This window comes from Anomaloglossus baeobatrachus, chromosome 2, assembly GCF_048569485.1.
Source record: "Anomaloglossus baeobatrachus isolate aAnoBae1 chromosome 2, aAnoBae1.hap1, whole genome shotgun sequence".
Classification (NCBI taxonomy): Eukaryota; Metazoa; Chordata; class Amphibia; order Anura; family Aromobatidae; genus Anomaloglossus; species Anomaloglossus baeobatrachus.
The window spans coordinates 435,979,366-436,006,601 of NC_134354.1; the positions used below are offsets into that span (position 1 = coordinate 435,979,366).

At 40.8% G+C, this 27,236-nt stretch overlaps 1 protein-coding gene across 1 annotated transcript in view; it reads right to left on the bottom strand.

The window, feature by feature from the left end:
- Positions 1-27,236, bottom strand: part of LOC142289823 (multidrug and toxin extrusion protein 1-like) — a 131,304-nt gene that overhangs the window by 19,026 nt on the left and 85,042 nt on the right. Inside the window, exons 13-15 of the mRNA XM_075333753.1 lie at positions 25,473-25,542; positions 23,345-23,477; positions 562-656 (exon numbers count right to left, since the gene is read on the bottom strand). Of these exons, the coding sequence (XP_075189868.1) occupies positions 562-656; positions 23,345-23,477; positions 25,473-25,542 (298 nt within the window). The remainder of the gene's footprint in view (positions 1-561; positions 657-23,344; positions 23,478-25,472; positions 25,543-27,236) is intronic.

Here is a 27,236-nt window from a genome sequence, read left to right on the forward strand (position 1 = left end):
TATGTGATTTTCACAACAGGTAACAAGGGTCATACAGTATGAACTGCCCAAGGCCGTAAGTACCCTTAATCCACATCTGGTTGCATCCCTAAGGCCCTGTGCGCACTAGAAAATGGAATTTTCTTCAGAGAATTCCACACCCTCTGAAAGATTACCGCATCTGCGGTAAAAAAACGCAGCAAACCGAACCCGAAAACCGCATGCGGTTTTATCGTGATTTGCCGCGGTATTGTCGCGAATTTTCCACTGGTTGTTCCCTGCGGTTTTTTACCATTAGCCATGGCAAAAACCGCAGGTACCTGTGGAAAAGGAATGACATGCACATTCTTTTTGCTGCAGCAAAACCTGTAGGGGAAAAAACTGCAGTGTGCGCACAGCATTTTTTTTTTTACCATAGGTTTTGCTGGGGAATGACTGGTGCAAAACCGCGGAAAAAAACGCAGCGTGCGCACTGGGCCTAAAACGATTATTTACAAACTTCAGTTAACTCCTGCTTTCATATAGCTTTCACCACCCACCTTCAACTTTACATGCATAAACATTACTCAGGAACAACTTTACCTTTTTGGTCATAAGATTCCAGTCTAATCTCCAGAAATAAATACAAAAGTAAATATTCATGCAGACAAAGGCAATTGTCATTCCAATCCAAAAACCTGACAATATAAGAAAAATAGATATGATTATTGTATAATATTTCAGTGCATGGGTCTTAATAAATGGAGAAATTAACAAATTAAGTATTAAAGTTTCAATTACGGTAAATATGATATTCAGCATCGGTCTGGCCCATTGGGACAATGGATGATGCTCCAGTAGGCCCTGGGTCTCCGAGCCAGACGCAGAGGGTGGCCCACTGGTAACTGTTGCTCGGTTGTTAAAATAGCCACTGGCTCGTAGGCTGGCAGCCGATGTCAGAGCGCGGCGCATGACAGTGACGTCATTGCCATGCGCTGAAGTCAGCTACCGGCCTCTGATATGCTGAAAACCATAATAACGATTGTGCTGGATTTGAACTAGCGAGAGAACACTGCTCAGGAACGGGAGCAAGGTGAGAATGTGTTGTTTTTATTTTATGTGTTTTTTTCTATATGTGCAGGTATGTAGGACGCTGTGTGATGGTGCATATGTCTATTGAGGGCTATGTGTGTGCTCATACTGTATATAGGAGGACTATGTGTGGACTCATGCTGTTTATAGGGGACTAAGTGGTGGTGTGTGACTTCTTTTTGCTGCATTTTTGGTGCAAATTACATGTGTCATTTGCTAACAGTACATGTTTAATAAAGTTAATTTATTTCACCAAAAAAAGCAAAAACACATGGTTGCATTATTTGCAGTGTTTTTGCACACTCATTGCTTTCAATTGTAAAAACACTGGAAGAATTGATATGCTGCTGTTTTCAAAAACAGCAGTTTTACAATTCAGTATTTCAGAAATCACATAGCTTTTGCTGGTACTGTAAAAAGCATTTTTTCATTTGCATAAACCCCCCTCACAATGTATGAACATAGCCTTACTGTGCAGGGCAGCACTATGTCGCTTTTTTCTTTATCTGGCGCAGTTTTGTGTAAAGTTGGGGAAAAAGTGTGGAGTGTGCTCTAGAAGTGATCAGCTATAGATGTCTGTGCTATTTTCAGAAGAGATGAGTCCTGGTTGGAAGATGTGATAGCGGTCTGCGCCGGATGAAGAAGAAAAGCGAAGATGAACTACTGCATCTAGAGATGTCAATAGTAAATTAGTATATTACATGTGTGTACACACACACACACACACACATATACACACACACACACAAACACACACACACATACACACACACTATATACAGAGCTCCTGTGTATAATGTCACCAGTAATCTCTATATTACCTGTACACTTTACACTATATACAGAGCTCCTTTGTATAATGTTGGTAATATTAGTGTTATTATTATTGTGATTTCTATTGATGATCAGAATTGTATTCTTTGGTCACTATGTGGGAATATGATATGTTCTGGTCATGGTGTGGTAGCATTTGTCCCTTGTATGTGATATTATTTGGTCACCATGTGGTGGTAATATGTGGTCTGGTCATGGTGTGGTGTTATTTGTCCCTTGTATGTGGTATTTTTCCACCACTGTGTGATAATAATAGGTGGTATGATCAGCTTTGGTGGTAATTTCTCTCTTGTATGTGGTATTATTGGTCCTGGTATACTGTATTCTGTTGTATATGAAGGTAATTTTTTCTCTCTAATATTAATTTAGAGAAAATAATTTATTTCCATTAGACATTAAATACTTTCACGTTTAACCCCTCAATGTCCTGTTACTATTACACAGCGACAGAGATGCACTTACAGTTGTTCTCCGGTGAAAATAAATAATCACCTCTCCACAGGATAAGCGATAGCTTATTGATTGGTGGAGGTCCAACTGCTGGCACCAACTGGCAGCGTGGGGAAATTTTATCCCCATTAGACTGCAGCTCATGTGCAACTCGACCACTGATCCATTCATTTCCTCAGTTGCTGTGAGTGCTGGACTTGGCTTTTTCTGGCAGCCCCAAAGAGGATGAATGAAGCTACGGTCAGACATATCGGCTCCCATGGATTGGTGATAATTTGTTTTCACCAAATAAGCCTTTTAATGCAAACTACCACAATTGTATATTCCAGTTATGGTGTGTGCACAGGAGATGTGCAGGAGTCGCCTGTATTTTACAGTGACACTCCACTATAACGGGTATAACGGCTAACAGGTATTTGCAGTTAATGAAGCGTAGGCCCTAGAGTCAATTCATCCTGTGGGCTCTAGACACCCAAGTCCGACCCTGACTATATCCCCCCATATAAATAGGTTTGACTGGTAGATATATTTGTAAATCAAAGAAATGTTATAGGGTGTTGATGTTTTTTGCTATTAAGATGCTCTTTAATTTTAAATTTTCATATACTTTTGTGACTTGCTTTACATTTGGCTCTAAATGTTATTCCTATTGCAGATATGGGGACAGTAAATCATCATATTAGGGTGGTTCCTATGAATATTTGTATGTATGAATTGTATCTTTAGATGTTTTATAATGTCTCATCTGTGATTGTATTATAATTCTTGCATCATGTTATAGTACCATAAATTGTGCTATGTTCAACTTTATAGTTTGTATGCGGCTCCTACTTTATCACGTTACAATTTAGTAAATTTATTTGGGCATATTATGTAAGTCAAATTATAGTTTGGACCATGATAACACTCTTTGACTGCTGAAAAGGTATCATAAGGATGGGGGATGATCAAAAGAAATCGGGTTAAATGCTGCGCTAAAAACCACAATCCAAAGATATATCGTGAATTCCTTTTCTTTATTTTCACAGGTCAACGCGTTTCAAAGGCATCTCCACCTTCTTCATCAGGTCAAAAGTCAGAAAGGAACAGCATAACACATGCTGCATGCAGAGGATATATATATATATACAACTGAAGTAGCCACATTTACAGAGATGACGTCAGCTGGCTGATGACTAAAGGCCCCGTCACACTAAGCAACATCGCTAGCAACATCGCTGCTAACGAACAACTTTTGTGACGTTGCTAGCGATGTTGCTGTGTGTGACATCCAGCAACAACCTGGCCCCTGCTGTGAGGTCGTTGGTTGTTGCTGAATGTCCTGGGCCATTTTTTAGTTGTTGCTCTCCCGCTGTGAAGCACAGATCGCTGTGTGTGACAGCGAGACAGCAACAACTAAATGTGCAGGCAGCAGGAGCCGGCTTCAGCGGAGGCTGGTAACCACAGTAAACATCGGGTAACCAAGAAGCCCTGTCCTTGGTTACCCGATATTTACCTTTGTTACCAGCCTCCGCCGCTCTCACTGTCAGTGCCGGATCCTGCTCTGTGCACATGTAGCTGCAGAACACATCGGGTTAATTAACCCGATGTGTGCTGTAGCTAGGAGAGCAAGGAGCCAGCGCTAAGCGGTGTGCGCTGCTCCCTGCTCTGTGCACATTTAGCTGCAGCACACATCGGGTAATTAACCCGATGTGTGCTGTACTAGGAGAGCAGGGAGCCAGCGCTCAGTGTGCGCTGCTCCCTGCACGTGTAGCTCCGTGCGCTGGTAACCAAGGTAAATATCGGGTTGGTTACCCGATATTTACCTTAGTTACCAAGCGCAGCATCTTCCACGCGGCGCTGGGGGCTGGTCACTGGTTGCTGGTGAGCTCACCAGCAACTTGTGTAGCCACGCTCCAGCGATCCCTGCCAGGTCAGGTTGCTGGTGGGATCGCTGGAGCGTCGCAGTGTGACATCTCACCAGCAACCTCCTAGCAACTTACCAGCGATCCCTATCGTTGTTGGGATCGCTGGTAAGTTGTTTAGTGTGACTGGACCTTAAGAGTCACATGGGGAGGGCAGGAACATACAGACAAAAAGAGAACAAGAGAAAAAAAAAAAACCACACCTATGGGGGAAGTGTTATTTGTGAAAATGAAAAATCATGGTAGAACATTATAATCGTACTTTGAAAATAATGTTATAAGGGGCAATAAACTGACTGGTGCCAGAAAAACCATATAGGGTTATAAAGAGGGATAAATGAAAATCATATTTAAAAATTGATTATTTATTTTTATTATTCACCAAGAAGGGGATTGTATGGAGAAAAAGGTGAGTGTAAAAGGGAACAATAATAGTTTCAAAGAATGTAAATGGGTCCTCACAAAACATTTGTAATAGTCTTGGAGGGCCAGAAAAAGGCAAAAATCACTAGATGGAAAGGTAATAAAAAAAAATGGGAAACATCAGTACTTCATAAAGGTCTTTCTTTGTGTCCCTCCTTTAAGTCCAAGGATTTTGACATATTCCTGGACGTGCAAAACTATATAAGAAAATTGACTTTAAAAAGACACTTTTTATTAAAAAACGACACCCCCACCAGCAATGACATCAGCACTACAGCTCCACGGACAGATCCCCCAGTTTTTCATGCTACTGTCAGACCCAAATCGAAATTTTACCCTACTGGTAGCAAAGGTCACCACATCAAGACCTTCAGTGATCTCATATTGACAGACCTAAAAGAGGTCATAAATAGTAAAAGAGACCTGCAGCACAATCTCTCCAAGAAAGAGAGATCAGCATTAAAAAACTTGAAAGATAATCAGGAGATCGTTATCAGATCTGCTGACAAAGGAGGGGGCATAGTCATCCAAGATAGAGGAGATTATGTGAATGAAGCCCTTAGGATATTATCAGACCCTACATACTATCATATAGTGGAATGGACTGATTATGAGGTGGCTTTGGTAGCCTATAAAGATATGATACAAAGAGCCATCGATAATAATATATTAAATCAATCTGAAACTTTGTGCAGCATTTAACCCGATTTCTTTTGATCATCCCCCATCCTGTTGCAACATCGGGGCTGCAGCTGACCACTTTTGTATTCATTTATTCCATGCTGACAAGGAGTTGTGCCTGTCACAACTGAAGCAGGTGAGTACCTGTCCTATTCCCTGCACCTATCTCTATCGGTTAAAACCCTATGTGCGCTTTCTTTCCACAGTTTTTGCTATGAAAAGGTATCCTAAAGAGAAGTAGTCATCTTATTCATGTGGTTGGAACAAAGGGCAGCATGTGTCAGACATTTCCTGCATTATTGCAGTTGTGTATGTTTTACTTTGAAACAGCAGTCAGTGTTAAAATATTTTTATTAAAGGGTTTAACAATTAAAGGGGGAAAAGTAATATCATAGAAATTATTTAAATAATGCACATAAATTACAGATTAACAACAAACTTAATATAATCTATACCTAGATCATAAGGAAGGGAGGATAGTGAAAGGAAATAGGAAGTTGGAGATCAAATAGTTTTATTGGTTGGGTAAAGTGGAAGGGGGAAGGAGAGAAAAAGAAAGAGGGACATAGGAGAACTATATTAAAAAAACAAAAAAACAACTAACAATACAATAGTGCACAAACTAACCTTTATATAACCTTAAATAACTATGTTGAGTTACAAAAACCCATAAAGTAAATGACCACAATATATAATTAAATCATGGGAATAGTAGGCAAGAAGGTATTTCATATAATGAACACGTATTTAAAAACCGAAAATAAGCTAATTATCCATAGCGATAAGACAAATAAGTTACGTAATACTCTGGAGGTACTCATTTCAGAGGTTCCACTGTTTATGGTATTTAGGAAAGCAATTATTTAAAGTGGTGTGTCTTCTCTCAAATTCATTATGTTGTTTTATTGAGTTTGTTACTAGGGTTATATCAGGGGGCAGAGGGTTTTTCGAATGAGAGGCAATTAATGATTTTGTAGTTAGGAAAATGTGGATGATTAAAGATTTATAGGAAGGGCTTAATGAATCTAGATCAAGAGAAAGGAGAGCTAACTGGGGTGTCAAAACAATATCTAAATGAGTAACTCTATTGATTAGATTTTATATTTTTTCCCAGAGAGGCTTCAACACTGGGCATTCCCAGAAGATATGTAACAGACTCCCAATGCCTTTACAATTTCTCCAACATAATGGGGAAATGGAAGGATTAAATTTATGCAACCTAGTTGGAGTGTAGTACCAGCGAGAAGTTATCTTGAAATGAGTTTCCAGAAGAGAAGCACACAAGGAAGAAGAGTTAGTTGCTTTAAGAGAGTGAAACCAATCTTCCTCTGAAAACGCCATTCCAAGCTCTTTTTCCCACTCCATCATGTATTTCAGCTTATTAAAGCTCAAATCGCTTAAAAGGTGATGATAAATATTTTTTGTGCTCCAAGTCAGGGCATTATCCAATTTGCAAAAGAGAGAATCAACCAATTCATGAAGCGAGTTCTTGTTAGCCAAAAGTTTCCTAAGAGTATCTCTTAAAGACATTAGGGTTTTGAAGTCTATATCGGGAATTTTATGCTTGATTTTGATATCAAGAAAGGAAATGAAATTATTGCCGTCATGTATATGAGAAACCTTTTTTAAGTTCAGGGAATGACAAGCTTTGGGAAGTTCTATATTAGCCAATAGTGCTAAAAAATTGAGAGAAAAATTCTTTATTTGAGAGTATTTACTAATTTTGGGAGATTGTTTCAACAAATATTTCCATGCACTAATTGTGGCCCAGAGTGTAGGAGTGTTCGGAGGAGGAAGGGAAGGATTAATTATGTGGGAAAGAAGGAGGGTCTTGAGAGGTCTATAATTGTTAGCTGATAGCTCTAAGTCTAGCCATGGAAAGGGATGTGAATTTTTTAACCATTGTTGGCTTTGTTGAATAAGGAAAGTCATGTAATAATTAGTAAGGTCCGGCACGCCCATACCTCCTTTTTTCCTATGTTTAGTTAAGGTTAATCTAGAAATTCTGGGGCGCTTAGAATCCCATATAAAGTCATTCATTAATTTTGTTAATTTTAAAATATGGTGCAAGGGAACATATAGAGGGATGGATCTAAATTGATAAATGATTTTGGGAAGAACCATCATTTTAAAAATTGTTATCCTCCCCAGCCAAGACATTTCAGTTTTCGAGTAATGTAATGTATCTTTTTTAAGATTAAGAGATTTATATTGGTTTCCAGCATATCGTGAAGAGTTTTCGTAATAGTAATGCCTAGATAAGGAATAGAATTTGTCTCTTGTGAAAAGGAAGTAATATTTTTAATACAGCCTATCGAAACATCATCTAAGTGGAAATGTAAAAATTTGGATTTTTGGGGATTTAGTTTGTAATAAGATATATGTGAAAATTTTTCTAGGGATGTAATCAATTCAGGGACAGAAGACATGGGGTCAGAAAGGGAGAGTAAAATATCATCAGCATATAAGCCAATTTTGTGTTCTTTTGTTTTGGTGAAAATCCCTTTAATATCTACATTCGATCTAATGTATTCAGCTAGGGGTTCTATAGAAAGATTGAAAAGGATAGGAGAAAGAGGGCAACCCTGTCTTGTACCATTAGTTATGCTGAAGGGAGATGACAACTGATTATTCGCATATACCCTAGCAGTTGGTGCAGAGTATAATGCCATAATCATATTAATAAAACTGTCATTGAAGCCAAATTTCGACAGAGTCGCCCTCAGATATTGCCAGTTAACACGGTCAAAAGCCTTTTCAGCATCAAGTGCCAGCAATACGGATGGTATATTATTTTTACTCATCTGATGGACAAGGTTGATTGTTCTTCTCGTACCATCAGATGTTTGCCTCCCTTCAACAAAACCAAGTTGATCTGCATTAATGATGTTTGGGATGATCTTTGACAACCTATTTGCTATTAATTTAGAGTATATTTTTGTGTCTGTATTGATTAGGGATATGGGTCTATAATTACCAACTAATGCACTATCTCCACCTGGCTTAGGGATTAATAAGATTGTCGCTTGCAGCATTTCTTTAGGGATATGGCCTGATGAAGAAATTTTATTAAATGTCTTGGTCAGATGCGAGATCAAGAGGGGGGAAAATAATTTATAATATTCGTTTGTATATCCATCAGGGCCAGGGGATTTTCCTAATTTTAACGAGTTAATAGCATTACGAACTTCTGATTCTGAATAGGGGATATTTAGGTTATTTAGATCGTCTGATGAAATACTTGGTAAGTTCAATTTGGATAGGAGTTGTGGTAGGCTGGGGAGTATGAGAATCATTTTTAAGATTATGGAGATTTTCATAATATTTGGCAAAAGTATCAACTATTTCCTTGGGATGATAAGTCATATTACCATTGGGCATTTTAATTGACGTAATTCTTTTACGAATTCTCAAATTCTTAACTCTTTGGGCCATTAATTTTGAGGGCTTATTAAATTGAAGAATAAAATGTTCTTTTCCAGTACAAATTAAATCTATCATAGTCTTCCAACAAGATTAATCTTAATTGGGACCTGAGATCTAATAACTCTCTATGAAGATCTATTGATGGAGAGCTAAGATTCTGTTGCATTCTTTCAACATTATTGATCTTATTTTGGAGTTGTACGATTTTTTCACTCTTGATTTTTTTGTGATGTGCTGAAATACCCATTAATTCCCCTCTCACGACCGCTTTATGGGCATTCCATATTATTGTAGGACAAATCAAATCATCAATGTTTTCTATAAAGTAATTAGTAATTATTTTCTCTAATTGTGACTTGTAAATTGGGGAATTTATTAGTAATGGACTACATTTCCACAAGAGATGTCTTTGAGCCTGCGAATTTAATACAATCTCGCCCAGTACTGGTGAGTGGTCAGAAAATGTTTTCTGAGGAATGATAACCTTTTTAAATTTAGAAATAGAGAAAGACGTTGTTAAGATTAAGTCTATTCTGGAAAATGTATTGTAGGTATCAGAATAAAAAGTGAATTCCCGTGATGAGGCGTTTAAACTTCTGAAAGTATCTAGAAGTTCATTGTCTGATAACCATTTTCTAAGGGAAAAAGAGCAAACTCTGTTTTGGGCCGTAGAATCCAATATGCGATCTGGGACCAGATTAAAGTCCCCTAGAAAGAAAATGTCTCCAATTTTAATATTATTTAGCATGGAAATTACCCTGTTCAGGAATCCAATTTGGCCAAAATTGGGGGCATGGACGTTGACAATTGTGCATGGGTTATTATTGATTTTGCAAGCTAAAATGTGGATTCTACCTTGATCGTCATAAGCTTCGTTAATAAGTTGAAAAGAGACAGTGTTTTTTATCAAAGTACAAACCCCAGCCTTCTTCTTCTCATTCAAGGCAAAAAAAGAATTAGGGAAATTTTTGTTTGAAAAGGTGGGATGATTCTCTCTAGCAAATTTGATTTCCTGTAAGCAAACAATGTCGGCATATGAATTTTTGATGTCTTTCCATGCCTGAAACCTTCTCCTCGGACTATTGAGGCCTCTAACATTATAAGTAAAGATTTTTGTGGACATAAGCGTGTAATAAGGAAACTTATCGACTTATAGTATTAAATAAAAAACCAAGACAACAATTAGACTTTCCTAACAATTAAAATATAAAAGGATTAAATATAAACCTGGTATGTAACTTGGATATAACTTACACTAATAAGTTAACAGTACCCAACTTCTTGCGTATATGAGTAATTTAAAATCTTATAGATTCTAGAAACAAAATCACAAAAACAAGAAATACAAAATCAAATAAACAATAAAATATATCAGAAAAGAGATATCGTTTTAGTTCTCCTAAATGGATTCTAGTCTTAACTAACTTAAAATCTCTGGAAAGGCAAAGTTCAACGGGAAGAAAGTGGGAGATGTTTAGTCCTCTTCCTTGGAAAGTGATGCAAAGAGGGAGAAACACTCAAAATTATGAGCAAGGTCATAGTCAAATCCATGAAAATGGAATACTAATATATCATAAAGTCTATAATCCGGTAACTTGGTGTATAACAGCAGTGAAAAAACATCAGGGGTGCCTCTAAAACTTCATCAGGTTTGATTGTGACAAGAAGAAAAGTTTGGATCTTTGTTTTTGAGTAAGGAGGCAACAAATCTAATTCCATCTTCGGGGGTTAATATGGGGATCGTTTTCCCATTAAGCCAGGTCAAAAGTTTGGTGGGAAAGCCCCAGCGATACTGAATGCCTTTTTCTTGTTGTTTTTTTGTGGTATCAGCGAATGATCTTCTAAGATCCATAGTCTCTTTTGATAAGTCTATAAATACACGGATATGATGGAAAGGATCCGGTAATGATCTGTTATGTTTCATGTAATGTAGGATTTTTTCTTTCGTATTAAAAAAATGTAATCGAAATATCACATCTCTTGGAACATCTGGCCCAATGGATCTCGGTTTAGGAAGTCTGTGGATCCGGTCTATTTCAGTATCCAGTTCGGAGAGTGATGGCAAGATCGTTCTCATAATATTTTTTACATATCCTTCTAAGTCACAGTTAGGGACTGATTCTGGAATACCTCTTAGCTTGATGTTATTTCGTCTCTACCTATCTTCAATGTCAGCTACTTTACTACGAAGAAGGCGAATTTGGGATTGTAGATTGGTTTGACCTCTGGAGAGATCTTCTGTCTTCTCTTCAACTTTACAAATCTTTTCTCCATATGAGTCCAGTCTGTTATGGATGGCTGTAAGATCTTCTTTCAATGTTGTGGTTTGAGATGCTAAGGCTGCATTGATGTTATTGTTAAGAGAAGAAATCAACCCAATCATTAAGGATTCTAGATTTAGGGTTTTTAGATGTTGATTTCCCTCCAGATTTGATAAGTCCAACTGAGGTATCTGAAGCTGAATATGTGGTGAGTAATCTAATCTGGATCTTTGTTTGTCTGGGGATTTCGAATCGTCGCTGGAGTCAGTAAGTATTTTTGCGTAGGTAACTCTATAGTTTTCATATGCCCCATCCATCTCTTTCCTTTTGTTGCTTGGAGCAGATAAGTCCATGTCATCATGAAGTGTGGATGATTGTTTATTACCATTAAGAGGATCAAAATTCGGGGGTTGGATGAAATTTGTTTGAGGTCCGCCAGACTGGTGATTTTCTCCTGCATGACTTTTTTCTATGTTGTCTTCTTCATTAATACAATTCCTATGGTAAAGGCCTGAAGATTGTGAGTCATTCACGGTTTTTGTAACAGATGAAAGTATTGACAATTCTTTATCTTTTGGTTTCTGAGAATCTCTTATGTTATTATTTTTCCCATAAACCAGTTTATTGGCTGTGCGAGGAGGTTTACTTGATGTTGAAGGGATCACAGTTTTTGAGATAGCCCCTTTCTCCATTTTGTTTGTAATAAGTGATTAGATGGGATAACAGGCAGAAATCTTCAGCGTATCAGCACACTGCCACGGTATTAACTGGAGCAGCGCTATAGTTGTGACATTTGCTTTCTGCTCTGGCTTGTAAAATAAATAGCTAAGTAAAGCAGCAACAGTCTACTATATATAGCGAAACTGTACACCGCCACGGTATATACTAGAGTAGCGCTATAGCTGTGGCTCGAGCTCTCTCCTTTAATAAAGCAGTAGCAGATAGTTATAATAAAGTATAAATGTATATTTGTGAGTCAGGACGTCCGTAGGCAAAGGCACAAAGTCCGAAATGAGATCAGCCTTGATGAAAGGGATCTCAGCTTCAATGAAGTTAAGTAAGCCGGCTTTTCAGCATTATAATATCCAAATTATTTGACGTGTGAGACTGCACCCGAAGTCACAATGTTATTACCTGGGCTAGCCTAAAAAGGTAGAATTAGAAGGACACCAAAAATGCACTGAAATCAGTCTGTCATTAATATTACAACTTCCGCTGGATCTTCTTCAGCAGAGCTGAGTTGCCATGGTTTCCAATATGGCTGCAGCTGAGGCTCCTGACAGGATTTTTAACAGTTATAAATGTCGCTGCAGCAAATTAATTTATTCTTTTCAACTTGTAGTGAAGTGAAAGAGAGATGGAGGGGACATCAGATGGGACAGGGCTGGCTACCACAGGGTGGATTTTGGCTACTGTAAGAATGGGTATGTCTCTGTATGTACTTACAGTCCTGTGGCCCATCACAGATTTTAAGCTCAAGCTTCTCCATGCCTCAACCAATTTCTTCAAGAAAGGTACCAAAATATTCCTGGGACCTTCCCACAAATTATTCTCAAGTTTTTTGACCAGAAATTTTCCTAAAAAAAATGCTTTAATCGTCGCTTCAGAAAATTACCGTTGCTCCACTCCTTATATGGCTATGACCTCATCACCTGCCCAACTGCCCCTCTTGAAACAGCAGTCAGTACGGTTCCTGGCAGCTTCTCCTGACCATGATCCACTGGGAGGATAGATCTATGCCCACTGGCATAACCAGAGACTGATGGGCCCCAATGCAAAGTTTGAGCCTCCCCCTCTCCCCAGAGTGATCAGATATATATGGATCATTGAGGAATTCTAAACCCTATAAAGGAATACGAGTTGCCCCCCCCTTTTATTGTTTTATTGTGTAGTAATTACCCCCATCCTGTACTAATGCTCCCCATCCTGGACCACTTCCTAGTAAATATGTACCCCATCCTGGTAAATATGTCCTCATCATGGCCCCATACTGGTATATGTCCCCATCATGGTCCTATCCTGGTATATGTCACCATCTTGTCCCCATCCAGATGTATGACCCCATCATGGCTATATCCTGGTATACATGTCCCCATACTAGTATATATTCCCATCATGACCCTATCCTAGTATATGACCCCCATCATGGCTATATCCTGTACATATGTCCCCATCATGGCCCCATCCTGGTATATATGTCCCCATCATGGCCCCATCTTGGTATATGTTCCCATCATGGCCTCATCCTGGTGTATGACCCCAGCATGGCTATATCCTAGTATACATGGCCCAATCCTGGTATACATGTCCCCACCATGGCACCATCCTAATATACATATCCCAACCATGGCTCCATCCTGGTATATATGTCCCAATCATGGCCCCATCCTGGTATATCTGTCCCCATCCTAGTATAAATGTCCCCACCATGGCTCCATCCTTTTATATATATATATATATATATATATATATATACACACACATTTATATGTTATATATGTATATATCCCCATCATTGCCCCATCCCGGTATATGTCCTCGTCATGGCCCATTCTGGTGTATGACCCCCATGATGGCTATATCCTGGTATATATGGCCCAATCCTGGCATATAAAGTATGTCCCCATCATGGCACCATCCTAGTATATATGTCCCAACCATTGCTCTGACCTGGTACATATGTCCCCATCATGGCCCCATCCTTATATATATATATTTATATTTATATATATATATATATATATATATATATATATATATATATACAGTGCCTACAAGTAGTATTCAACCCCCTGCAGATTTAGCAGGTTTACACATTCGGAATTAACTTGGCATTGTGACATTTGGACTGTAGATCAGCCTGGAAGTGTGAAATGCACTGCAGCAAAAAAGAATGTTATTTCTTTTTTTTTTTTTTTTTTAAATTGTGAAAAGTTTATTCACAGGGTCATTTATTATTCAACCCCTCAAACCACCAGAATTCTGTTTGGTTCCCCTAAAGTATTAAGAAGTATTTCAGGCACAAAGAACAATGAGCTTCACATGTTTGGATTAATTATCTCTTTTTCCAGCCTTTTCTGACTAATTAAGACCCTCCACAAACTTGTGAACAGCACTCATACTTGGTCAACATGGGAAAGACAAAGGAGCATTCCAAGGCCATCAGAGACAAGATCGTGGAGGGTCACAAGGCTGGCAAGGGGTACAAAACCCTTTCCAAGGAGTTGGGCCTACCTGTCTCCACTGTTAGGAGCAACATCCGGAAGTGGAAGGCTTATGGAACTACTGTTAGCCTTCCACGGCCTGGACAGCCTTTGAAAGTTTCCACCCGTGACGAGGCCAGGCTTGTCTGAAGAGTCAAGGCTAACCCAAGGACAACAAGGAAGGAGCTCCGGGAAGATCTCATGGCATTGGGGACATTGGTTTCAGTCAATACCATAAGTAACGTACTCCACCGCAATGGTCTCCGTTCCAGACGAGCCCGTAAGGTACCTTTTACTTTCAAAGCATCATGTCAAGGCTCGTCTACAGTTTGCTCATGATTACTTGGAGGACTCTGAGACAGACTGGTTCAAGGTTCTCTGGTCTGATGAGACCAAGATTGAGATCTTTGGTGCCAACCACACACGTGACGTTTGGAGACTGGATGGCACTGCATACGACCCCAAGAATACCATCCCTACAGTCAAGCATGGTGGTGGCAGCATCATGCTGTGGGGCTGTTTCTCAGCCAAGGGGCCTGGCCATCTGGTCCGCATCCATGGGAAGATGGATAGCACGGCCTACCTGGAGATTTTGGCCAAGAACCTCCGCTCCTCCATCAAGGATCTTAAGATGGGTCGTCATTTCATCGTCCAACAAGACAATGACCCAAAACACACAGCCAAGAAAACCAAGACCTGGTTCAAGAGGGAAAAAATCAAGGTGTTGCAGTGGCCTAGTCAGTCTCCTGACCTTAACCCAATTGAAAACTTGTGGAAGGAGCTCAAGATTAAAGTCCACATGAGACACCCAAAGAACCTAGATAACTTGGAGACGATATGCATGGAGGAGTGGGCCAAGATAACTCCAGAGACCTGTGCCGGCCTGATCAGGTCTTAAAAGACGATTATTAGCTGTAATTGCAAACAAGGGTTATTCCACAAAATATTAAACCTAGGGGTTGAATAATAATTGACCCACACTTTTATGTTGAAAATTTATTAAAATTTAACTGAGTAACATAACTTGTTGGTTTGTAAGATTTATGCATCTGTTAATAAATCCTGCTCTTGTTTGAAGTTTGCAGGCTCTAACTTATTTGCATCTTATCAAACCTGCTAAATCTGCAGGGGGTTGAATACTACTTGTAGGCACTGTACATATATATATATATATATATATATATATATATCTGCATACTGGTATATATCGCTAGCATGGCCCCATCCTGGTATATATGTCCCCATTATGGCCCTATCCTGGTATATATGTCCCCATCATTACCCCCATCCAGTCATAAATTAGAGTATTATATAAGAACAACTGAAAAAATTATTTTAAACTCATAAATATTGTCCTACTGAAAAGTATGTACAATAAATGCACTCAATACTTGGTCGGGGCTCCTTTTGCATGAATTACTGCATCAATGCGGCGTGGCATGGAGGAGATCAGCTTGTGGCACTGCTGAGGTGTTATGGAAGCCTAGGTTGCTTTGGTAGCAGCCTTCCGCTAGTCTGCAGTGTTGGATCTGGTGTCTTTCATCTTCCTCTTGATTCTCTATGGGGTTTATGTCAGGCGAGTTTGCTGGCCAACCAAGCACAGTGATACTGTGGTTATTAAACCAGGTGTTGGTACTTTTGGCAGTGTGGACAGGTGCCACGTCCTCCTGGAAAATGAAATTTCCATCTCCAAATAGCTTGTCGGCAGAGGGAAGCATGAAGTGCTCTAAAAATGTCCTGGTAGACGGTTGACTTGACTTTGTTGTTGATAAAACACAGTAGACATACACCAGGAGATGACATGGCTCCCCAAACCATCACTGATTGTGGAAAGTTCATGCTAGACGTCAAGCAGCTTGGATTGTGGCCTTTCCAGTCTTCCTCCAGACTCCGGGACCTTGATTTCCAAATGAAATGCAACATTTACTTTCATTTGAAAACAACACCTTGGACCACTGTGCAACAGTCCCGTTCTTTTTCTCCTTGGCCCAGGTAAGACGCTTCTGGTGTTGTCTGTTGGTCATGAGTGGCAGGACATAAGGAATGTGACAGTTGTAGCCCATGTCCTGGATACGCCTGTGTGTGGTGACTCTTGAAGCACTGACTCCAGCAGCAGTCCACTCCTTGTGAATCTCCGCCAAATTTTTGAATGGCTTTTTCTTAACAATCCTTTCAAGGCTGCCGTTATGCCGGTTGCTTCTGCACCTTTTTCTACCATACTTTTTCCTTACACTCAACTTCCCACTAATATGCTTGAATACAGCACTCTGTGAACAGCCAGTTTCTTTAGTAATGACCTTTTGTGGCTTACCCTCCTTGTGGAGTGTGTAAGTGACTGCCTTCTGGACATCTGTCAAGTCAGCAGTCTTCCCCATGATTGTGTAGCCTACTGAACCAGACTAAGGGACCATTTTAAATGCTTAGGAAGCCTTTGCAGGTGTTTTGTGGTAATTCTTCCAATTTTCTAAGATAATGACCTTTGGGTTTTCATTGGCTGTAAGCCATAATCATCAACATTAATAAAAATAAACACATGAAATAGATCACTCTGTTTGTAATGACTCCGCAGCATGTTCCAAATTATTATGCAAATGATATTTTTCTGTGATTTTCCTAAATGGTCGGTGCAAATGACAGTCAGTCTAATAAAAGTCATCACCCGTTAGAGTATACTGTACATCGAATTTTATTGAAGAAACCTCCCAAGGATAACAGTATAATCTTCAAAAGTAAAAAAAACTCAAAATACATTGTTCCAAATTATTAGGCACAGTAGAGTTTCTAAACATTTAATATGTTTTAAAGAACTGAAAGTGCTCATTTGTGGAATTTGCAGCATTAGGAGGTCACAAAACATCCTAACAGGCCAAGTTACATGTAACATAGGAACCCTTCTTTGATATCACCTTCACAATTCTTGCATCCATTGAACTTGTGAGTTTTTGGAGAGTTTCTGCTTGAATTTTTTTGCATGATGTTAGATGTGAACTGCCTCCCACCTTCATAGATCTTTTGCTTGATGATACTCCAAAGGTTTTCTGTAGGGTTGAGGTCAGGGGAAGATGGTGGCCACACCATGAGTTTATCTCCTTTGATGCCCATAGCAGCCAATGACACAGAAGTATTATTTGCAGCATGAGATGGTGCATTGTCATGCATGAAGATGATTTTGCTCCTGAAGGCATGTTTCTGCTTTTTCTACCATGGAAGAAAGTAGTCAGTCAGAAACTCTATATACTTTGCAGGAGTCATTTTCACACCTTCATGAACCCTAAAGGGGCCACCCAGATGTCTCCCCATGTTTCCGGCCCAAAACCTGACTTCTCCACCTCCTTGCTGACGTCGCAGCCTTGTTGTGACATGGTGACCATCCACCAACCATCCACTACTCCATCCATCTGGACCCTCCAGGGTTGCTCGACACTCATCAGTAAACAAAACTGTTTGAAAATTAGTCTTCATGTATGTCTGGGCCCACTGCAAACACTTCTGCTTGTGAGCACTGGTTAGGGGGTATAGTAGGTTTATGCACCACAGTAAGCCTTTGAAGCATCCTACACCCTGAGGTTCGAGGGACTCCAGAGGCACCAGCAGCTTCAAATATCTGTTTGCTGATTTGTAATGCCTTTTTAGCAGCTGCTCTCTTAATCCGATGGACTTGCCTGGCAGAAACCTTCCTCATTCCACCTTTATCAGCATGAACATGTATGTGCTCTGAATCAGCCACAAATCTCTTCACAGTACGATGATCACGCTTAGGTTTTTGTGAAATATCTAATGTTTTCATTCCTTGTCCAAAGTGAAAACTGTGGAAAAAGAAAGCGCAATAGGGTCTTACCCCAATATATATAGGGTGAAGCAAAGAATAATCCTACTCACCAATTCGGGTTGTGACAGTCACAACACCTATAGCAGCATGTAACACCAAGTCCCGGCAGCGGTCCCCAAGAGGCAGATAACAGAGAGTAGTAGAGAATGGGTTTCACAGCCGCGCCAAAAGACTACTGGATTCTTCTCAGATTAATGTTTCTTTTATTTCATAACAGGTCAAGTCTACGCGTTTCAGGAGAACACAGCTCCCTTCTTCAGGACAAACCAGCAAAGAATCAGGATCTTCAATTCAATTCAATCTTTAATCAGGATTAAGGATCTTCTTAAGGAGGAATTAAGGTTTGGCCTGGATGCTAGATTCCTCACCATATATATGGAAGAAAAATTATGTCCAAGAGGATTAAGGATTAGATATGACTCTCCCTTTCCTGTGGATCCTATCTTCACCACAGAATGGGATGGTATTTTGCAGAATTGCATGCAGAGCATGCTGCAATGCTTGTTCAAGAAAAGAACCAGCATTGCTAATGAGACAACGAGTAAGATCAACGAACTTTACAAAGAACTTAATCATTATGACTTACATCCTGAGTATAAAATTTTAAACTCTGACATTAATACCAAGCTTACCCAATTGGAACAGGATACTATTTTTAAAAAATCCAAAAAACTTCAGAGGGACAGGCAGGACATGATTTCCAATAAAACACCTAATCCAGGTAATAGGGTTAATAATAGAGAACCCCTGAATCACAGGAACAGAACAAATAGCCATAGCAAAAGTTTTTTCAATAGTAAGTTTCATAAAAAGAGACCGGATTCCCACACTAGGAAAACATCTATGGATAATAATCCTAATACTAATACTGTTCTAAATCCCATCGATAAAATCCCTGACATTGAACCCGCAATTACTTCTGATGAAGTGTTCCCCACTGAATCAGTTTTAACAATTCCAGAGATTACTACCAGAGGCAATAACAATCCTAGGGACCTTATGGAAACGAGAAAGCAATTAGAGGCCATAAGAATCCAGATTGAGAAGATTCGCAGGGGGAGGGAATTGGAATTGTTGCAGGAGAGAGAAAACCTCACTTCTATGGAAACAGATACTACTGATAAGGATTTCATAGACCTGCTAGAGATTTCCACACATGAGGAGTATGTTCCACTGCCGGAGGTACAGGATACTCCTGCAGTATCCCCATCAGTGGATCAGACGATCACTATTGATAATACCCAAAAGGGGAATACTTGTGTTCCTTTTTTATCCCTAGCCAGAAATACACAGAGCCAGATTACAAATTTCCTGACACCCAGAACAGGAAAAAGAAAAAGCAATATAGAGGAACAAGAGCTGGAATCAGGATCCAGCAAAAAAGAGAGGAGAGGTCCACAGCTGTAAATAAAAATAAAAATAAAGATGGAAATAATGGGATTTTTAATTTATCAAATTACAATCTTTCTGAAGGAGAAGTAAAAATTCTTAACAAGGGATTATCCTTTTGTCCGGCTACCAATGCCAATGATTTTGATCTGTACTTAGACTTTCAGAAATTTGTTAGGAAGCTCACACTTATGAGACATTTTCAAATTCACAAATTTAACCCTAATAAGAATATAGAAGGAGTTGATAATTTCCATCATACAGATCTGAAAAATAAATCCAATTTTTATCCCATACAAAGTAAAGGCCATCATCTGAAAACCTTCAGTGATTTAGTGCTGGAGGATTTTAAAAAACTTAATAATTATAGGAGCACCAACAAAAAGAACCTCACTACAGAGGAAAGAAGAGCCCTTTTCTCACTGAAAAATAATACCGACTTAGTTATCAGGAGTGCTGATAAGGGTGGGGGGATAGTAATTCAAGACAGACACACTTATATTCAAGAAGCCCTAAGGAACCTGTCTAACCCCGTACATTATGAGGTGGTGGACATGATCTGTTATGAACGGTCCATTGTGGAATACCACGCCATGATTCAAAAAGCTGCAACCATGGGTATACTTAGCAAAGATGAAAGGAAGTTTCTTGAAATAAAAAATCCCAAAATGGCTTTCTACTATCACCTGCCTAAAATACATAAAAGCCTCCAAAATCCCCCAGGGAGGCCCATCATTTCTGGGATAGATTCACTAACGGTTAATCTGGCATCCTATATAGACCAGATTATGAGGGTGCACGTTATGAATTTAAGAAGTTTTTTGCGGGATTCCACACACCTCATCAACATCATTAAAGATGTGGAGTGGAAAGACTCCTATTTGTTTGTATCTCTAGACATCTCAGCGCTATATACCAATATTTCCCATGAATTGGGTTTAGAATGTTTCAAACAATTCCTTCTAGTGGATGATCGGCTCCCTAAGACCCAAAAAGAGTTCCTCCTTGAGGGGATGAGATTTATATTGACCAATAACTTCTTTACTTTCCAAGAGACAATATACCATCAGCACTGTGGGACCGCAATGGGTTCGAAGGTCGCGCCGACGTTCGCTAATCTATTTATGGGTATGTTTGAATTGTTATTTATTTATAATTCCGATTTGTTCAAACACGTAATTGTATACAAAAGATACATAGATGATCTGTTCCTCATTTGGGATGATGTCGATGGAAATATTAATACTTTTTTGGGACGTATAGAGAATAATGATTGGGGTTTGACGTTTTCACCTAATATAAATAAGAGTACCATTGATTTTTTGGACCTTACCATCACACATGAAAAGGGAGTAATCCGGACTAAAACATTTTTTAAAAAAGTGGACAGCAATGGATATATTCATTTCTCCAGTAGCCATTATCATAAATGGCTCAGGAATGTCCCCAAAAATCAATTTCAGAGAATCCGCAGGAACTGTACACTTAATGGAGATTTTCTTACACAGGCCAATACTTTGAAGGAAAGATTCCTTGATAAGGAATACCCCCCTTCACTGGTAAGAAGAGCATACAGGGAGAATAAAACATTAACACAGACAGAGCTTATTGTACGGGATAAAATCGTAGAGAAGAAACCTGAACACAGTTTTTCCTCTAATCTTCTGATCACATATAGTAACGATGGAGACTTGATCAGAAATATCATCCACAAACATTGGGCAATCCTTCAGAATGATCCCTTCTTGAAGGATACCATACCGGAGAGACCAGGGATTACTTACAGGAGGGCGTCCAGTCTGAAAAATCAGCTGGCCCCTAGTAGGTTGAGAAAGAAGAATGTCAAGGTAACTGCCCATCATGTGGTGGGGTCTTTCAAATGTTTTACGAGAAACTGTTTGTGTTGTAAATCTATACAACATAAAAGGGTGGATTTTTCTTCCTTCATGGGAGGAGGGGTTTTTTCCATCAGGACCCATCTCACGTGTCAGTCAGAATTTGTCATATATTTGATTGATTGTGAATGCCAAAAACAATATATTGGGAGAACGACACAGGCATTACATAAGAGATTGAACTCTCATAGGCACAATGTGAAAATAGGGTTCATGTTACACGGCCTCTCTAGACACATCACTCTATGTCACGATGGGAAATCCAGTCTTAGGATTACTCCCATCGAACAAAAAAGGCAGATTTGATGATTCTTTGCTGGTTTGTCCTGAAGAAGGGAGCTGTGTTCTCCTGAAACGCGTAGACTTGACCTGTTATGAAATAAAAGAAACATTAATCTGAGAAGAATCCAGTAGTCTTTTGGCGCGGCTGTGAAACCCATTCTCTACTACTCTCTGTTACATTCCTTGTCCAAGGCATTGCACTATTTGATGCTTTTCGGTAGCAGAGAGATCCTTTTTCTTTCCCATGTTACTTGAAAACTGTGGCCTGCTTAATATTGTGGAACATCTAGTTTTCCTTTTATTGGGCTCACCTGGCAAACTAATTATCACAGGTATCTAAGATTGATTTCAGTTATCCAAAGAACCCTGAGACACAATACCATCAATGAGTTTCATTGAAGACAAAAAAAATTAATCGCTATGGCACTTAAATCCAATTTGCATAATAATTTGGAACATGTTGTATATACTATATGCATGTCCCTTTTTGTATTGAATTATGGAAATAAATTAACTTTTTGATGATATTCTAATTTATTGAGATGCACCTGTATTCCATACTGAAGCCAAGAGGAAGTGTGCCACCACCTGGAGCAGGCAAACTGCTCGGATCCGGGGGTTTTGCTGTGGCTCGAGGGTCCCCGGACCCGAGGCTCAGCGGCCACTCAATTGAAAAGGGGGGGTTATTTACAAGGGATAGTTCGTGATGCGGGCATGCAGGACACAGGCTGTGCAGTATACTCACTCAGGCTGTGTGGATTTGGTGCAATCATTAAGCAGACTGACACAGAAGTAAACCAAGTCTCTGGGTGCTGCTGCCACTTGGGGGAGCTCGTCCAGGTATCTGTCCCCACTGGTACTGCTTAGTGGTCCGGAACCTGCCTCCATGCATAATTGTGTAGATGTTCCTGAGTGACCCTTCGGCCTGAAGCTGTCAGGGTCCCGCTCCCTATGTTGAAATAGTGGAGCTGTGCTCTCGATGGCTGACACTTGGGATTTGAGTGGGCCGCATAAGCTGGAAAGCCCTATCCCCCTCGTTGTGTTGGTGCCTTTGATCCCTGAGCTATTGGGGAAAGTTCATATAGAGCCTATCCCCCACAGGTGAATTATCAGGTTGCGTGAAGCTACTTCCCTATCTAGGGTACTGTACCCCGCCGTGCTTGGTACCAGTCCAGTTACAGGACTTTTCGGTGATGACCGTTCTCCAAAACGAAGTCAGTACACCATTTTCCAATACCCTGCGACCGGGTCTCCGACTCCTCTGGTCCCAGACCACCGTCTGCGACCCAACCAAGGTCACACAGGGAGCTACAACTCCCTCAGCTCCTCACTCTCTGGGGGCTACTTCTCAACTGACTTCCTCCCTCCCACCAGTCTGCCTGACCCCTAGGCGGGTGGCCCTTTTCCAGGTAGACCACCCACTGGTGTGCCTGACAGGGTGTGGTGTGAGGTGTGGTTAGGATTTGAGTGCTGATGGAAGCAATACCAGTGTGTAGGAACCCAGAACCATAGAGGGTGAGTTCTGCACCATGAGAGACAGGGGTGCAGTTCCCTGTGACACCCTCATAGAGTCAGGGGCGTCACAGAAGCAGTCTTCAGGCAGATTCCAGTGCAGAAAATGCTGTGTAAAAAAACCTCTGCACATATTCTAATAATGTCTGAAATCACATAGTTTTGGAAGAATTAGATCACGTTTTTTATTTTCTTATAGATTTACCTTTTATCCCGAATTTTGCTGAAAACATTAGTGGAACTCCAATAGGAAATGCTACTAGACAATAGCCAAAGAAAAATGCTAATGCTGCAATACCTGGCTTCCCAATCCCTTTGAGAATCCCAAAAATGCCACTCTGTGAAAAATAGTAGACAAATAAGATTAACATCATGAAAATATGAATAATTATGACACATAGGATCAAGGAATGAATAAGAAATAAACAAACTTGTCCCAAAAAGAAGTCTATATAGAGAAAAGTAATAATTTGACTCAGGTGCCTATCTAGGAACTACACCCAGGGTTATCAGAACAGCAGGAGCACATTAGACCACGTGCACACGTTGAGTATTTGGTGAGTTTTTTACCTCAGTATTTGTAAGGCCATGTGCACACATTGAGTATTTGGTGAGGTTTTTACCTCAGTGTCTATAAGCCAAAACCAGGAGTGGGTAAAAAATGCAGAGGTGGTGCTCGTGTTTCTATTATACTTTTCCACTGATTGTTCCACTCTTGGTTTTGGCTTATAGATACTGAGGTAAAATCTCACCAAATACTCAATGTGTGCATGTGGTCTTACAATTCTGTGCACATAGTCCACCAAAATGTTTGTACCGGCTGACCACACTATTTTTCTTAAGGGGGTAGTCTGGGCATATAATATTGATGAGTTAACCTAAGGATTGGTTATCAATATCAGATTAGTGGAGTTTGATATTCGGCACACCCACTGATGAGCTTTAATTAGCTGCGTCGAAGGTCGGATGTAAATGTGCTGCCCCCGTGGAAGCAGCCGAGCTGCTCGGATCCGGGTTCGCTGTGGCTCGAGGGTCTCCGGACCTGGGGTCGTGTGACAACTCAAATGAAAGGGGGTATTTACAGGGGAGTTGATGTATAGTTCGTGACGCCACCCGTGGTGTACGATAATTTGGGAAAACCGTCGCTGCCGTTGGGAGTACCTCGAGTGATGAATTGGGGCAGCAAGGTGTCGTAGCCCTCCACGGGTAGGGGGGATGCCCGGGACTCGGTGTGGGATGCAGGGGTCGCTCTCGCACTCACTCAGTTCATAAGCAGATGCTGACAACCGGGTAAACCAATTCTCTGGGTACCGCTGCCGCTGAGGGGAGCTTGTCCGGGTCCCGTCCCCTATAGTGTTGCCTGGTGATACGTGACCTGCCTCCTGGCACTAAGTTTAACTTCAACGTGGTGGCCCAGTAGTATGGAACTTGCCGGGCCCCGCTCCTCATTGTGGCTAAGCGCGGGAGCTTGCTCTCAGGGCTCACGCTTGGGATTTTCTGGACCGTTTTGGATTGGAAAGTCCTATCCCCCTCATTGCGCTAATGCCCCGATTCTGGAGTGGGTGGGAACAGATCATAAAGGCTCCGTTCTCCTCAGGTGAATTGTCGGGTTGCTTGAAGCTACTCCCCGACCTAGGGTCTGTGTACCCCGTCGACCCTTCGGTCCCGGAACGGTGACAGTGCTAGGCTGCCGGCTGTCCTCCTCGACAGGTCCAGGCACCTTGTCACAATCCCCTGCGACCGGGGGTCTGACTCCTCTAGGCCCAGACCACCGTCTGCAACCTAGATAGCTTCTCCAGGAGCCATCGCTCCCGACTTCCTCTCTCCCACCCTCTCTGGCCACTCTCTACTCTTTACTGACTACACTCCTCACCTCCCTGACCCCCCAGGTGGGCGACTATTCCACTCAAGCCGTCCACTTGTGTGCGTGGTGGGTGTGGTGCAGGGTGTATCTAGGATTTGATTTACTGTTGCAGGCAACACTATTAAGATAGGGACCCAGAACCAAGAGGGAGGTGGAATACCGCACAGAAGGGCAGTTTATGCAGTATCCTGTGATGACCTGTTAGTCCAGGGGCGTCACATAAGCACTGAATAGAGCTGAACAACACAGCTCTGTACAGTGCATAGCTGCCATTTCCTGGTACTGAACATGAGCTCCTATTCTTAATTTGATGATGACCTATGTTATGAATAAGTCATCAATATTATATGCCAGCATAGCTCCTTTAAGTCTCATGTTTCTGCAAGTAAGTAGGTAATATTATAGCCATTCTAAAGAAATATTTTTTTAATAATAAACAAATATAGGTAAAATATATTTGCATACTTACGACCGATGGAGTAAAAATGTAATATAAAGCACATATTGGCATGGTCCGGTACACACAAGCCAAGATATCCCTATGACAAATCAGTAAAATAATCAGTACAATTTTTGTCATGAGTGAAACATTTTATCAGCTCACCTGCCAGTCTTTTTATAAACCAGCGGCCCCAATCTTTGAACCACCGAAGTGTCATTTTAAATTATGCACTTGTCCTATTCATTAGAACAGGTGCACAATATCTACCGTTGAGACAAGCATCAAAGCAGGTATCTGTAGACGTGATGTCACCAGCCACCTCCTGATACGGAAATAAGTGGACCCAGAATTAGATATGAAATTAAGTTTTTAGGAAGTACAGACACGTAAGGATAGATATAGTCTATCTCCACTCACTTCCATATCAGGAGGTGATTGGCGCTTTTGACGCAACGGCTTCAGAAACCTGCCCAGGCTTATGCATCATTTACATAGACTTACTGACGTACAACCGCTGATCGGTAAACTTTTACTGATTGCTGGCTGCTTGAATGCCTGTTTACACAGAAAGATTCAAGTAGCTGATGCCCAATGAGCAATCTATACCAGATCACTCAGTGCATATAGGCTGCCATAGCACTCATCAGGACCATTTTTTTTATTACACAGGACGATGCACTATTGAGAATGTGATCTTTCATGTTGTATAAAAGTCATTTCACCCAATGAACGAGCCTGTTTACATGACAAGATAGTCAACAAATGAGCATTTTGTAACAATGCTTTTCCATAAATATCTTGCGGTGGAAATGTCACTTTAGTCATAGGAACCAGATGATCAGAGGAAAAAAAAACAAAATGAAGATAGATAAAGCATACAGAGAAAATGCGCTAATTAAACAATTGTTGAAAAAATGGAAAATTTATTTAGAAAAATACAATGAAAAGGGTAGTGAGTATACCAATAGGTGGTACTGCAACAAAGGGAATACAAACAAGGAAAATGTTACAATAAGGCTAAGTTCACATTTCCGCTAAAATGTATCAGGACAAAACTTTTTCAAAAGTTCATGGCGGCACTTTTGAAAAAGTTTTGTCCTGACTAGAGTTGAGCGCGGTTCGTGGTTCGTGGTTCTCCAGTTCGTGTGATTTTGGGGGGTGTTCTAGATAGAACTAGAACTCGAGCTTTTTGCTAAAGCTCGATAGTTCTAGATACGTTCGAGAACGGTTCTAGCAGCAAAAAGCAGGGCTTTTTACAGCTACAATGTGCAGGAGCCATTGCTGGCAGCCTGCCAGAAGCTGGTAACCAAGATAAACATCGGGTATCCAAGCAAAGCGCTTTGGTTAGTAACCCGATGTTTATCCTAGTTACGTGCAGGAAGCCCACACTTCCCCGCTCAGCTCGCTCCGCCCCCTCCTGCACGCGGCATGTACACACACACACACGTCCGTCATCCTGGCACTCTGCACACATGGTCCCGCTTGGCTTACCTGCGGTGATGAAGTCCCGACCTCAGCGCTGTCACTGTCATCCATGGCCGTCGCTTGTCACATCACCTTCTCTCGCTTCCGACCCGAGACGGACTAGCGGTGACGTCACGGGCCTCTCGCGATACTTGGCTGTGAAGGCGGCGGTCATTGAACTCAGTGACAGGGGCTGTTAGCAGTGCAGGAGATCAGCGCAGGTAATGTACCTCGCTGACAGCAGCACTTGTCATCCCCTGCAGTGACCTGGGCTGACCCATTGATATTAGCTCAGGTCACTGCACTGCTCACCCAGCCAATGGGGAA